The sequence below is a fragment of the Pipistrellus hanaki genome, assembly GCF_964339955.1.
Source record: "Pipistrellus hanaki genome assembly, chromosome: 9".
Taxonomy (NCBI): Eukaryota; Metazoa; Chordata; class Mammalia; order Chiroptera; family Vespertilionidae; genus Pipistrellus; species Pipistrellus hanaki.
This window is the reverse complement of record NC_140511.1, coordinates 57,335,374-57,350,520: the sequence shown is the minus strand read 5'-3', so window position 1 is coordinate 57,350,520 and position 15,147 is coordinate 57,335,374. Positions and strand designations below refer to the sequence as shown.

Here is a 15,147-nt window from a genome sequence, read left to right as displayed (position 1 = left end):
TCTCTAAATCTATGACAGCTATTTTGCATGGTATTTTATAAAAGGAAACAACATATATTTAAAGGTACTCTTACTGTTTGAAAAGCTAAATCTAGGTCCATGGAGAATTCTGAGTTCTGGTAACAGAAAATGTGCATATAGAAATCAGTAAAAATCACAGAGTATTTAACTATTAAGAAATAAACAAGTAGCTACAAAAATAATGACTCCCATTATTTTCCTGAGGGTTCAGTCAAAATGGGTATATACACTGAGTGACCAGATTATTCTGATATCTGAACGTATAGTAATCTGGTCACTCTGGCCACTCAGTGTGTGTGTATGTGAGTGTGTGTGTGTGTGTGTGTGTGTGTGTGTGTATTAGAGGCCTGGTGCATGAATTCATGCATGGGTGGGTCTGGCCAACCTGGCCAGGGGAGGGGACATGGGTGGTTGGACAGCCTGCCTGCTTGGTTGAACTCCTGGTCAAGGGGACAATTTGCATATTAGTCTTTTATTATATAGGATATACACTGGGTAGACAGATTATTATGTGTACAGAGATCATAATAATCTGGCCACTCAGTGTATACTTCCCTTCTACTGAAAGCCAAAGGCTACATGGGGGAAACCCAAACTTCTGTCATTATATTGTGCCCTGACTATAAACTGTAAACATTTTCAAGTTAAGGAAAAATCACTTGTAGCCTTATAAATCACCATGAGGTATTTGTCAGCACTGTTAACAAAAACTAGTTGAAGCCACTGGGGCAGAAAAACCTGATAATTTTTTTATATATAACCAGATACTATTAAAACCCATCATTGTTTTGTTTTGCCAAAGACATGACATTAAGATATTTTGCAGTGTGTGTACGAATTTGTGTTTATATTTGATTTGCTCTTAGAAATGCCTATATATAATGAGCCTTTTTATAAATCTGGACATTTTCTTTAAATTAGGAAATTATTCTGAAGTTCAGAGACTTGGATTTCTGAATGGGGTTCTGAAATAGTATGTAAATTATATGTATGTACCGTGTGTGCGTGTGTGTGTGTGTGTGTGTGTGTGTTTATTTTTTTTAGAGGCCCAGTGCACAAAATTCCTTGCACGGAGCGAGGGGTGTCTGTCAGCCAAGTCTGCACCCTCTCCAATCTGGGACCCCTTGAGGGATGTCTGACTTCCGACTGCCTGTCCGTTTAGACCCGATCCCAGTGGGATCGTGTTTAAATGGGAAGTCAGACATCCCTCTCATAATCCAGGACTACTGGCTCCCAATTGCTCGCCTCCCTGCCTTCCTGATTGCCCCTAACTGCCTCTGCCTGCCAGCCTGATCACCCCGTAACCACTCACATGCCAGCCTGATTGCTATCTAACTGCTCCCCTGCCAGCCTGTTTGCCCCCAACTTCCCTCCTCTGCCAGCTTGGTGACCCCTAACTGCCCTCCCCTGCAGGGTTGATCGCCCCCACTTCCCTCCCCTGCAGGCCTGGTTTCTCTCAACTGCTCTCCCTTGTAGGCCTGGTCTCTCCCACCTGTCCTCTCCTGCTGGCCATCTTGTGTCCACATGGGGCAGGATCTTTGACCACATGGGGGCAGCCATCTTGTGTGTTGCAGTGATGGTCAATCTACATATTACTCTTTTATTAGATAGAATAGAGGCCTGCTGCATGGGAGGGGGCCAGCTGGTTTGCCCTGAAGGGTGTTGTGGATCAGGGTGGGGGTTCCCTTGGGGCATGGGGGGGCTGGACAAGGGGCCTATGGTGGTTTGCAGGCCAGTTATGCCCCCCAGCAACCCAAGCAGAGGCTCTGGTATCTGGGGTTTATTTATCTTCTTCAATTGAAACTTTGTAGCCTGGAGCAGAGCCAAGCTTCCTGCTTGCTCCGTGGTGGCAGCTATTTCTGTTGGAATTTATGTATCTTCTATAATTGAAACTTTGTAGCCTTGAGTGGAGGCCTGGGCCTGCCAGGGTGTGTGGAAAGCTTGGCTTCCTCCATTGCCAGGGAAAATCAAGCCTCCCTCCTGCTCTCTGTGGCCACAGCCATCTTGGTTGGGGTTAATTTGCATACTTGCTCTGATTGGCTGGTGGGGGGTGGCTGGTGGGCATGGCTTGTGGGTATAGCAGAGTGATGGTTAATTTGCATATTACTATTTTATTAGATAGAATATGATAAGCATACACATTTTTAGGAAGAGGTTCCATAGCTTTAATCAGATAAAAAAAATTAATAGTCACCATTCTAAAACTTCAATTGCCCAGGGAAGAGGAATCAGTAACAAACACCCCAAAATCAATACAATTCTTTCGGATAAAAATGACTTAGACTATCACTGCAGCTATCCAAGCATAAGCAGCAGCATTCAGCACTGCTTTTACCATAAGACGTCGCCTCAGGAACAAGTTGTATCTCTTTGCAGGCTGTGAAGCAATCAACAGAGTTAACAAATCCTGCCCAGGATTAAAGAGAAACATTTCAAACATCACAAGCATCATGGAGGGACCTGGAGAGTATAAGCTTAATGGAAATAAGCTAGTCAGAGTAAGACAAGTACCCCATGATTTCACTTATATATGGAATCTAATGAACAAATTAGAGAAATAAAATTGAAACAGAGTAATAGATACAGAGACCAGACTGACAGCTAGCTGTCACAGGGGAAGAGGCTAGGTCTTAGCTGCAAGGAGGGCTCTCTCTCTCTCTCTCTCTCTCTCTCTCTCTCTCTCTCTCTCTCTCTCTATTTCTATCCTTCCCTTCTTTTCTCTCTCTCTCCCTCCCTCCCTTACTCTCTCCAAAACCCATTAAAAATGTCTTTATTTTTAAAAAAGCAATCAACATTTGAAACCTACATCATCTTTTTTAAAAAATAAATCTTTACTGTTCAGATTATTACAATTATTCCTCTTTTTTCCCCCTCATAGCTCCCCTCCACCTGGTTCCCACCCCACCCTCTGCCCTTACTCCCTGCCACTGTCCTCATCCATAGGTGTATGATTTTTGTCCAGTCTCTTCGGCACCCCTGTACCCCTTTTCCCCCCAAGAATTGTCAGTCCACTCCCTTTCTATGCCCCTGATTCTATTATATTCACCAGTTTATTCTGTTCATCAGATTTTTTTATTTACTTGATTTTTAGATTCACTTGTTGAAGGATATGTATGTGTTCATAATTTTTATCTTTACTTTTTTCTTCTTCTTCCCCTTCTTAAAGAATGCATTTCAGTATTTCATGTAATACTTTAATTTTTTCTTATCTGTGAAGCTGTTTATCTGACCTTCAATTCTTTGAATGATAGCTTTGCTGGGTAGAGTAATCTTAGTTGTAGGTTCTTGTTATTCATCACTTTGAATATTTCTTGCCAATCCTGTCTGGCCTGCATAGTTTCTGTTGAGAAATCAGCTGACAATGGAATGGGTGCTCCCTTGTAGGTAACTGTTTATCTCTTGCTGCTTTTAATATTCTCTCTTTTATTTTTTGCTCTTGGCATTTTAATTATGATGTGTCTTGGTGTGGTCCTCTTTGGATTCCTTTTGTTTGGGGTTTCCTATGCTTCCTGGACTTATAAGTCTATTTCCTTCACCAGGTGGTGGGATTTTTCTGTTATTATTTCTTCAAATAGGTTTTCAGTATCTTGTTCTTTCTCTTCCGGCACCCCCATAATTCTGATGTTGGTATGCTTGAAGTTGTCCCGGAGGCTCCTTTCACTATCTTCATATTTTTGGATTCTTTTTTCTTTTTGCTTTTCCAGTTGAGTGTTTTTTGCTTCCTTATATTTCAAATCTTTGATTTGATTATTGCAATCCTCTAGTCTGCTGTTAGATCTCTGTATAATGTTTTTTATTTCAGTCAGTGTATGCTTAATTTCTAGTTGTCCTTTTTCATATTCTCAAGGGTCTTGCTAAATTTAACAGCCTTTTCTAGAAAATTCTTGAAAAACCTTATAACCATATCCAGTAATTTATTTTCCTCCATTTCTTTCATTTGTGATCTGTTTCTTTGTCTCCACATTTTGGCAGCTTCCCTGAGTTGATAGAGTGGCTTTGTGTGGTAGATGTTCTATAGGGCCAGTGACTCAGTCTCCTGAGATGGACACTCTTGGTGCACCCCTTTGTGGGCTGTGTGCACAGTGTTGTTGTAGGTAAGCCTTGATTATTGTTGATATCACTGGAAGGAATTGACCTCCCAGCCAAATGGCTGTGAGGATCAACTATGTCTATACTAGAAGAACTTCTGTGCTGGAGACATCCTTATGAGACAAGACTTTCAAAAAGCCTCTTTGCTCAGTGTGGATGGGGTGGAGTCTTAGGACAGAGCAGACAGCATTAGTTTCCTGTCAGCCCTTCCCTAATAGGCCCCTGTGTCTCAGTGTCTTGTGGTAATCACTGCAAGCACCTCTGAGAAAAAGCCACCCTCAAGTTCTGTCCATTGCCAGACAGTCCATTTTCTCCCTGAATGAGTCTGGGTCCCCAGACTCTTGCTTGGAACTGGAGTTCAGCACAGTCAGGAGCTTTTGTCTCCCTCCTGCTTGAGAAAGCCAGCCGCACACTCAGTTGCCAGTCCTCTCCGCGTGCGCATCTCAGTACCTCTGCCTCCTGCAGCTCCTCTGAGTCTTGGTGTGCTTTTCTCTTTCCTTCCAGTTGTAGAATTTCCACTCAGCCAGCCTTCCTGTAGTTTTGGATAATGTCCATTTTGTCTTTTAGTTGTAATTTTGAAGTTGTTGTGTGAGGCAGTAGTGTAGGTGTTTACCTATGCTGCCATCTCGGTTTCTCCCCTGAAACCTATATAATCTTATAACCAATGTTCTCCAATAAATTTACAGAGAGGAAGGGAGAGGGACAGAGAATTAGAAACATCAATCAGCTGCCTCCTGCACACTCCCTACTGGGGATATACCTGCAACCAAGGTACATGCTCTTGTCTGGAATCAAATCTGGGATCCTTCAGTCTGCAGGCTGACACTCTATCCCCTGAGCCAAACTAGCCACGGCTTATCACAATAATTTAATTTAAAATAAAAGAGAGAGAGAGAGTATAGTACTGATCATTACCTACCTCTCCTGTTTCACTGAGGAGACGGCTGGTCTCTCTGTTGCTCGCGCTCTACAATTAGCACCATAAGGAAGATACAATGCTGTTAATCATGAGGCAAGTGGGAGCATATAATGTTCAGCAACAAAAGCTCTAGCTTCTTTCTGCAGAAATACTAAACCTACAATTCAGGGGAGCTCTGAAACTAAATGCAAACTGTATTTATATATGTGTATACATGTGCATGTGTATTCATGCAAGTGTGGGTATATATATGTGTATGTGTGTGTGTATGAAGAGAGAGAGCATGAGAGGAAATGAGAATTTCGGAGGTATCTTTATCAAATCATAGGAAAAAACAACACCTGAGACACAAGAAATGGTTATGAACCACTATATTACAAAGAATTAGGATCTCTATTCTTTTAATGATGCTGAATTCTCAACAGGACCAAAACAAAAGGCAGAATCAATTGATTATTTTAGGCCTTTCAAACATTTGATGACATTACTGAGAGAGTGTGAAGACTAAAACTAAGTAAATAAATACTCAAAATCCTATTTCACTCATATGTGATTCTATCAGTATTATTTTGAATACAACCCTCAAATGTTACTATGTTGCATTTTCACTTTTATTCAGTTCAATGTTTTGTTTTGTGTTTTCTTTGACCCATGAATTGTTTATAAGTATGTTGTTTAGCTTTAATTATTGGAGATGTTCCTGTTATCATTCTGATTAATTTGATTCTATTGTGATTAAAAAAACACACTCTATGATAAATTATTTTAAATTTGTTGAGGTTTATCTTGGTATATGCTCCATAAGTACTTGAAATGAATGTGTATTATCTTGCTGTCAAATGGAGTAGTCCATAAATGACAATTATATCCTGTAGCTTGATATATTAAGTCAGTGGTTGGCAAACTGCAGTTTGCAGTTCTGTTGACTAATGAGCTTGCCAACCACTGTATTAAGTTAATCTATATCTTTGCTGGTTTTCTCTTTAGTTGTGTCATCTATTGTTGAGAAAAGAGTGAAGTGTCCAGTTGAATTATAGACTTGTGTATTACTTTCCATCCTATTATTTTGCTTCATATATTATGATGCTATTACTTGGTACATATAACTTACCTGTTTCTTAATGTTGGATAGACACTTACAATATAATGATTCTATAATGTCCTGCTATTTCCATGGTATTTTTCTTTGCTACAAAGTATACTTTATATATTAATTTAGCACTCCTGCTTTCTATTAATGTTTGTATATATTTTCAGTCATAATGTTTTTAATCATTTAACTTTCATGTTTTTAATGCTCTTTGCAAATCTGTCTTTTAATTATTGTGTTTAGACTGCATTTATTTAATTACGAATTAATTCTGACATTTTATTTTTTGTTTTGGTTTCTGTTTGTTCTCTGTTATATTTCTCTCTTTTATTTTGCAAAACTTCCTATTGATTATTGGAACTTTCTTAATAATTCCATTTTGATTTATCTAAGCAGTTTTTGAATGTATCACTTTCCATATAGTTTTTTAAGTGGTGGGTTTTGACAATACATTATATATACATTACTTGTCACAACCCACAGTATGTATATTTTATCTATCAATGAAGTATATAACCCAATGTCCATTTATATTCCCGAACCTCTTTATTATTATCTTAACTATTTCCCTGTATACATTGAGAACATCAGAAATTGTTAAATATTTTTACTGCAATTGTCAAGCATAATTTTGAAAACTCAGAGGAGAAAGTCTATTGTATTTAGTCATATTTCTACTCCTCCTGCTTTCCCCCCACTCCTTTCCCATGTCACAATATTTATTTTATCATTTATTTCTGTTAAAGAACTTACTTTGGCCAAACTTAGGGTAGTTGTGCTGGTAAAAGTTTTCATTAGTATTCCTTCTTTTGAGAATGTCTTGATTTACTATTGATACCAAAGGGTACTTTCATTGGCTATATAATTCTGGATTTGGCAGTTTTTTGACCACTTAAAACAATTGTAGCACTTCCTTGGGCTTCTGATGAGAAAGCTACTGTAATTTTTAATTACTTTCTCTCTATAGTTAAGGTGTTTTTTCTCACTGTTTTCAAGAATTTTTTTTATATTTAGTTTTCTGAAACAGTTTTAGTTCAATTGATGTGAATTTCTTTGAGTTTATCCTGTTTGTAGTACCTTCAGCTTCTTTAATCTGTAGGCTTATGTATTTTTGACAAATTGAGCTATTTCCAGTAATCCTGGGATTTCAGTAACCCAATATAAGATCTTTTGGTATAGCCCCATAGGTGCCTGAGGCTCTGTTCATTTTATTCAATTTTCCCTCTCTTCTGTTTAGCTTGGGTAATTTCTATTCTATCTCCAAATTCAGTGATTTTTTTTTTCTTCTATCCATTCCACCTCTGTTGAGTTTTTTTTTCCCCTTCTAATTTCACTTATCTATTTTTCAATTCTAAAATTTCCTATACGTTCTTCTTTAAACTTCTGTTATATTTTTGCTGAGATGTTCTACTTTATTATGTTTGAAGAATGTTCAAAATTGGTCACTAAAGCACTTGGATGATAGTTGCTTTAAAATCCTAATCAGATATGTTCTAATATCTGTGTCACTGCAACATTGGTATCTATTGCTTGTCTCTTCCCATTCAAGTTGATGTTTTTCCTGTTCTTGGTATTATATGTGGTTTTTCTACAGAAATCTAAATTTGTAGGGCATTGTGGTATAAGATTATATATTTTATTTAAATCTCCTGCTTTACTAAAACTGAAGACTTACTACTAAGTCTTCTCTGACACCACACTGATGGGATAAGTGGAGTGATGCCTTACAATCTGGTTGGGGTAAAATTCTAGGTTACCTTCTTCACCTCTGTGGATACTGAAGGGTTGGTGGAATGGTTTCTCATTACTACTGGGGAGGGATGGAAGTTCAAGTTTACCCTTAGGCCTTCACTGATCCCAACCTGTCTAGAAGGATGCCTCCTTACTGCTCCCTATTTGGCTTCCACTGTCACCACGGCAGGGAGTGGTGTGGGGATGGCTTCTCTCCTTCTAGACAGTAATGGTGAAACTCATGGCTTTCCACCAGGCTATCTCTGACAACAACCCAGCACACATGAATTGAGCACCTGGTTACTACTAGTGAGAGTGAAAGCCAGACTGCCCATTATCTCCACTGATTCCATGCAGATGAATATGTGAGAGAGACACATTTTCATAGTACCTGCCTTTTCCATTGATAAACCCTAAAACTGTCTTTTCTGATGCTGAATATATTGTAATCCAAGCTTGTGTTTGCTCCCTTGTAACAGCTAGAAAGACCCAACATTAGATCCGCATAAAACATGGTATTTGCTTTACTTAATAAAAAAAAAATAACCAGGTGAGAGGACAAAAATAGAAAGAATATAGTATGAGTAAATACCTGAAGAACAAAGATCTAAAGCATTCATATAAAGTGCATTTCTAACCTCGTCTTGGTTTCTCATTCTGCCTTATAGGCTGCTAGTATATATTTAACTTACCTCACTCATTTCTAAAGCAAAGCTTGAGTCCCTTTTGAGTCTTCTTTCTAAATTAAATAAGAAAGGGGAAAAAAATAAAACAAAACATGGTAAATGGCCAATTGATCAGAATATGCTGAGTTTGCATATAGAGAAAACAAGAATTCAAAAATCAAACAAAAAGTTCAAAGAAAAAAAAATACCCCAAATATTCCTCGATCTAAATTGTTCAAAACAGCCTCCAAAACAAATCAGTGCCCAAAACTTTATATAATCTAGGAGAAAAACACAAAATGCCAATATGTAGAATATAATGGCACCTACCAAGAAATAAACTTAACTCTGATAAATGCAGTTATTAAATACATAGGCACAAAACTGCTGAGAGGAAAATATCCCAGAGGGGTGTCCATTGCTATCTCTTAGTTCTCACCATGTGAGATTTAATGTTCTAGAAACCAGAGACATAAAGGATATTATATGTAGGATATAATGGCTTATATCATTGTGAAGAATCATAAAATAAGAGCTAAAAGTAAAGTCAGCCCAAAGACTGAGCTCTAAGTTGTTGCTGAAAGCACATTACTAAGAATACACACTCCAGAAGACCCAGAGCCCAAAAATAGACCTTGCATTTACCAAATGATCTTCTCAGTTTACCCTCCTTCCAGCTGTATTAAATAAAAGTACACTGACCCACGCAGAGATTAAAGGCACTGACACCCACCCCCCATAGTCAAAAGTCTTTGTATAACTTCAACTCTTCAAAAATTTAACTGGCTAATAGTCCAGTTAAAGGAAGCCTGTCACAGTGATTAACACATATTTTGTACTAAGAGGCTCAGTGCATGAGGGGCAGGGGGAAGTCCCTCAGCCAGCCTGTACCCTCTCGCAGTCTGGGAGCCCTCGGGGGATGTTCAACTGACAGCTTAGGCCCAATCCCCATGGATAGCAGGCCTAAGCTGGCAGTTGGACATCCTTATGCTGCTGTGGAGGCAGGAGAGGCCTCCACAGCAGCTTGGCTTCTAGCTGAGCTGTGCTCCCCCTGTGGAAGCACACTGACCACCAGGAAACAGCTCCTGCATCGAGTGTCTGCCCCCTAGTTGTCAGTGAATGTCATAGCGACCAGTCATTCTGCTGTCGATCTATTTGCATATTAGCCTTTTATTATATAGGGTTAAGATAACAAAAAGAAAACATTAGGAAAATCATAAGGAAAATACATTGGCAATATTTATTGAAATATATACACTCATAAGTGAACCCACACAGTTCAAATCCATGTTGTTCAAGGATCAACTGTATATGCAATCAAATATTTATATTATCAAATGATAGATGGTTTGGTTAAATACAATGTTTAACATGGTTGTAAAGATGTAAGCAGCCGAAACCGGTTTGGCTCAGTGGATAGAGCGCCGGCCTGAAGACTGAAAGGTCCCGGGTTCGATTCCGGTCAAGGGCATGTACCTTGGTTGTGGGCATATCCTCAGTAGGGGGTGTGCAAGAGGCAGCTGATCAATAATTCTCTCTCATCGATGTTTCTAACTCTCTATCCCTCTCTCTTCCTCTCTGTAAAAAAATCAATAATAATAATAATAAAAAAAAGATGCAAGCAATTCTACATTCAACTTTAAAACTGTCTTTTCCACCACACCCACGTGGCTCAGTGGTTGAGCATCCACCTATGAACCAGGAAGTCATGTCTCCATTCCAGGTTAGGGTACATGCCCAGGTTACAGGCTTGGTCCTCAGCGTGGGGTGTGCAGGAGACAGCCAATGTATGATTCACTCTCATCACCATCATCCTTCTCTCTCTCTCTCTCTCTCTCTCTCATTCTCCCCACCCCCACTTCCCTCCACTCTGAAATCAATAAAAATGTATTTAAAAAAATAAACCAACAAACAAGTGAAAAAAGGGAACCCTCATGCACTGTTGGAAGAAATGTAGATTGGTGCAGCCACTATGAAAAACAATATGGAGGGTTCTCAAGCATTTAAAAATGGAACTGCCTTATGACCCAGGATTCCACTTCTGGGTATATATCAAAAACAAAGACACTTATTTGAAAGAATGTATGCACCCTTGTGTTTATTGCAGCACTATCTATGATGGCCACAATACAGAAGCAACCAAAGTGCCCATCAAGAGACAAGTGTGTAAAAATGTGGGTACATATATACAATGGAATATTACTCAGCCATGATAAAGAATGAAATCTTGCCATTTGTGAAAACATGAATGAACTTAGAGGCTATTTTGCTAAGTGAATAAATCAGACATAGACAACTATCATGTGATTCACTTATGTGTGGAATCTAAAGAATAAACTAAATGAACAAACAAAACAGAAGACTCACAGATACAGAGAACAAACTTATGGTTGCCAGAAGCAAGAGAGGTTAGGGGACTGAGTGAAAAAGGTGAAGAGAAAAGTATAGATTGGTGGTTACAAAATGGTCATGGGGATATAAAGAAAATATAGTCAATATTCTTGTAATAACTATGTATGGTGCCAAGTGGGTATTGAAACTATCAGGGGGTAACACTATGTAAAATATATAATTGTCTAACCACTAATCTGTAAACCTAAAATTAATACAAAATAATATTGAATGTCAACTGTAATTATATTTTTTAAATACATCCTCACTGCAATGCACTTTTCATACAACCCTAGTAATAACAGAGGCCTTAATAATGGGAAATAAAGCCAACCCAGCAAGATAATTGACATACTGAAAAACATTTAGAAAAATAAGTGTCATTTGAGTGGCCTGGACCTCACCAATCCACACTACCTTCCTGTAGTACTTGGATTCTGGATCTATAAATAAAACAGGCAACAGAAATTTGGGCAGGTGCAGTCATCAGAATCAACCATCAAGTGTATATGGTATTCCATATCAATATTCTCTTCTATCTCCACCCAAACTAGAGGCCAAGCTTCAAATACTATGAGAGGAAATATAAATTACAAAGGCCTTTGCAAAAAAAAAAAAAAAAAAAAAAAACACAACAAACTGAAATACTTTTTGGAAAATTTCTAAAACTTTCCTTGAACAGACTCAAGCTGCACCATGACATTCCAGTAAGCAAAGTTTTTTGAATTACTAGAATTACAACTAAAAGTAATTCTCAGCAAAGGAGAAAACCATTCAATAAAAATAGGGACCTCTATTTTATTGACTATCTTATACATTTAAAAAACAAATATACTGGTAGGTAGGGACCCCAATTTTATACATTCAAAAGTCATTTGATTTCTTTTGCATTACTGAACACCAATCATTTTTACTAACAAATAAATATATTGCATCATTTAGCAAAGACATTAGTCAAAGCTAAAAGTTTTCCATTGTTTTATTTCCCTCTATCCTTAAATTATTATTTTTTTTTACTTAAAAGGGGGTAGTTGCTTCACACAGAATTAGAGAAAATATTTACAAATTATATATACAGAATATACAAAGAACTTTTACAATGCAATAATAAAATGACAAATAACAAAATTGTAAAATGGCAAATAATTTGAACAGACATTTCTCCAAAGAAGATATGTGAGTGGCTAGTAAGCAATGGAAAAGATATTTGACACATGAATCATTGAAAAAAAAAAAAGCAAATCAAAACCACATTGAGATACCACTCAACACACACTAGGAAGGTGATAGCTAAGACAGATAATAAAAATGTTAGTGTGTACCAGTATGTGGAACAATTAGAACTCTTATACATTGCTAGTGGGATTATGAAATGATGCAGACACTTGGAATAGTTTGTCAGTTTCTCAAAATTTTCACTATAGAGCTACCACATGATCCAGCAATTCCACTCCTGGTTATATAACCGAAAAAAAAATAAAAACAATGCCATAGAAAAGCGTGTACATAAACATTCATAATAGCATTATTCATGATAGCAAAAAAAAAAAAAAAAAAAAGTGAAAACTACCGAAATGTTCACCAACTGATGAATGAATAAAACGTGGAATATTATTTGGCAATAAAAAGGAATAATGCACTGACATAGGTTACAACATAGGTGAACTTCAAAATCATTAAGATAAGAAAAAGAAGCCCATTACAAATGGCCACATATCATATGAATCTGTTTACATGATCACACTTCATGCAATTCCTGCAAGAGTAGGCTTTCCTTCCCCTGACTGCCTGCACCAGCTTCCCTCTGGCACTGGGACCAGGCTTTTTTTTTTTTTGCAGCCCTGGCTTCATCCAGCAGGTCCTGGGAAAGGACATCCGGTCTAATTAGCATATTACACTTTTATTATTATTGATTATGTTTGCTATATACATTTATATAGTAAGTAAATGAGTGGCTGCCCATAGGCTGGGAGTACAGAATAAGAGGAAGGGGGTTGATGGAAAGTGACTCCTAAGATGATTCTATTTGAGGTGATGAAAATGTTCTAAAATTAGATTATGGTGATGATTGCACAACTCTGTGAATATATGCCAAAAACCACTGCATGGTAAGCTCTACATGGACGACTTTTATAGTGTATAAATTGTATTAACAAAACTGTTAAGAAAGTGGAGGAGGAAGAAGCAACAATACATTGTTTCTTGGTGCCTTTAAAGACTAACTAGTAAGACTGCATAGATGTCCTGTTACTTAAAAGGGCTGTGTCCACGTTTAGATCTAACACTACACAAGACCAGAAAACAGACTGTCATCAAGGGAACTTAGCGTCCTTGGAGATAGTCTCAGAAAACAGGTGACTCTTTAGAAAAAAGGTGTGCACCAAAGTAAAACAGATCCACAGGGTATGGGGTCAGTGCAAAGGCCTTAGCAAACAATGAGCAAATATTTCTCCACCGAAGGTTCAGTGAAAGCTGCTGGTACAGCCCTGTTTAAGTGCCTGCCTCTCCCGTAATTATAACCAGCACCACAAAGCTCCAGCAGCCATCGGGCGAATAGAGGCAAAAGCACCCACACAAGGGTCCCAGGTCATACACCCTAAGCCAAGGGTCCCTGTAGGAGACTCTGTTCTGGGTGCTTATTTTCCCCGGGCTCCTCGGGGCGCACACAGAGGTGCAAAAGGAAGGGGGTCACGGGGGGAACCAGGTCCGGGCTTGCAGGAGCAGCGGAGAAAGCCCTGGGGCGCCACTCACCCATCATCCACCCAGGGCAGGGTCTTGCAGTCCCCATTCTTGCACAGGGCACATCCCTGGGTGAATGAATGTCCCTGGGCTCCAGGCAGCCGGGCCGCCAACGTCGTCGTCCCCCCCCCCCCTCCCCTCCCAGGGGAGAGCCCGACCCTCCTCCCGCGCCCCCTCGGCCGGCTCCCTACCTTCCTCCTTCACCATCTCCAGGACCTCCGGGTCGCCCATCTTGGCCAGCTCGTTGATGATGCTGAGCGAGGAGTCCGACTGAGGGTGGAGAGCCTTGGAGGATTGGACGTTGAATCGGAACTTGGGCCGCCGGAACAACTGATCCGTGGAGTCACCCGTCAGGAGGTCGCTCCGGGGGGTCGGGCTCTCCCAGGGCGACCACCCCGGGGACTCCGCCGGCCCCGCGACCTCGGGGTACTTGGCCTTCTTCTTCAGGGGTTGCAGCGGCTCGTCCTCCGGGGTGCCGTCCCGCGGGGCCTTCCCCGCCCGCTCCCGGGCGCGCCTCTGGGTCTCCCCCAAGTACCACTCCCTGATCACCCTGTTCTCCTGCTCGCCCAGCACCGCGGCGACCTCCGGCCCGGCCGCCGCCCCGCCCCCCGGCCGCGCAGGCCGGGCGCCCGCCCCCTCCGCTCGGCCGCGACCGTCCCTGGCTCTCGGCCTCGGCCCCGCCTCCCCTGGGCCAGGGGCTTCCCGTCCCACCCCGGGGCCCCACGCCTCCGGGCCCCCCAGGCCCGGCAGCTCCACTCTCAACAGGTTCTGCTCGTCCCATAGGGCCCACGACGACCAGGACTGCAGGCTCTGCGGCTCCGTCACCGCCTCCCAACCCGCCTCCCAACCCGCCTCCTCACCCGCCTCCTCGGTTCCCTGCCCACCCGCCGGCTGCTCCTTCCCCTCGGCCATCTGCCCGGCCCTCCCTCCGCCTTCGGCCGCGGCCCTCGCTCGGGGAGCCCGCTCCCAGTTGGGGGATTGTTTTTTTGTCGGGTGAGAAAAAGACCCCCTTCCTTAAGGGGACCCTCCCCCTTAAGGCCAGCGCGCCCAGATTCTAGCAGCCCCCCCCCCCGCCCCCCTCCAGCCTGGCCCCCGCACGCGCTCAGGTATGATCTTGGCTTCGGACCTGCAACAAATCTCTGGTCTGATAAGGTTGCGGGAATGTCATCCTTCCCGGCCCCCCCCCCCCCCCCCCCCGCCGAGTTTGAATTCAGCCTCTGCTCCCTAAAAATAGGGTGGCATTGGCCAAGTTTCTATAAGCTGCCCTATTCTAAAATGAGGAGGAAAACAGTACCACCTCCTAGGGATGCTGTGAGCAGTGGTGTGGAGTGCACTGGCCTAAAGTGTTGAACATGTAGCCTCTATCACCACCAGGGTTTGTGACTTTGGGCCCTGCCCCAGCTTAAAGGGTCTCAGTGCCTTGAGCACCTCAGCTTCCCAGCAGGGTGAATGGTCCCCCTCTTCACAGGTCCCTCTGGATTCCTTCTGTGTGGTTGAAACCA

General features: G+C 41.2%; 1 protein-coding gene across 6 annotated transcripts in view; it reads right to left on the bottom strand.

Annotated features, from left to right (window-relative positions):
• The window catches only part of ANO5 (anoctamin 5), a 63,543-nt gene extending 49,294 nt beyond the window's left edge, over positions 1 to 14,249 (bottom strand). For 5 of the 6 annotated variants that reach the window (XR_014796038.1, XM_084896013.1, XM_084896011.1 and 2 more), the window contains exons 1-4: positions 13,837 to 14,249; positions 8,543 to 8,589; positions 5,030 to 5,077; positions 2,357 to 2,398 (exon numbers count right to left, since the gene is read on the bottom strand). Coding sequence is in view for 5 of the 6 variants with exons in the window: in XM_084896013.1 (XP_084752139.1) it covers positions 2,357 to 2,398; positions 5,030 to 5,077; positions 8,543 to 8,589; positions 13,837 to 13,876 (177 nt within the window). In the remaining variant the exon portion in view is untranslated. The remainder of the gene's footprint in view (positions 1 to 2,356; positions 2,399 to 5,029; positions 5,078 to 8,542; positions 8,590 to 13,836) is intronic. The other variant, XM_084896012.1, reaches the window with a different exon arrangement.
• Between the last annotated feature and the right edge of the window lie 898 nt (positions 14,250 to 15,147).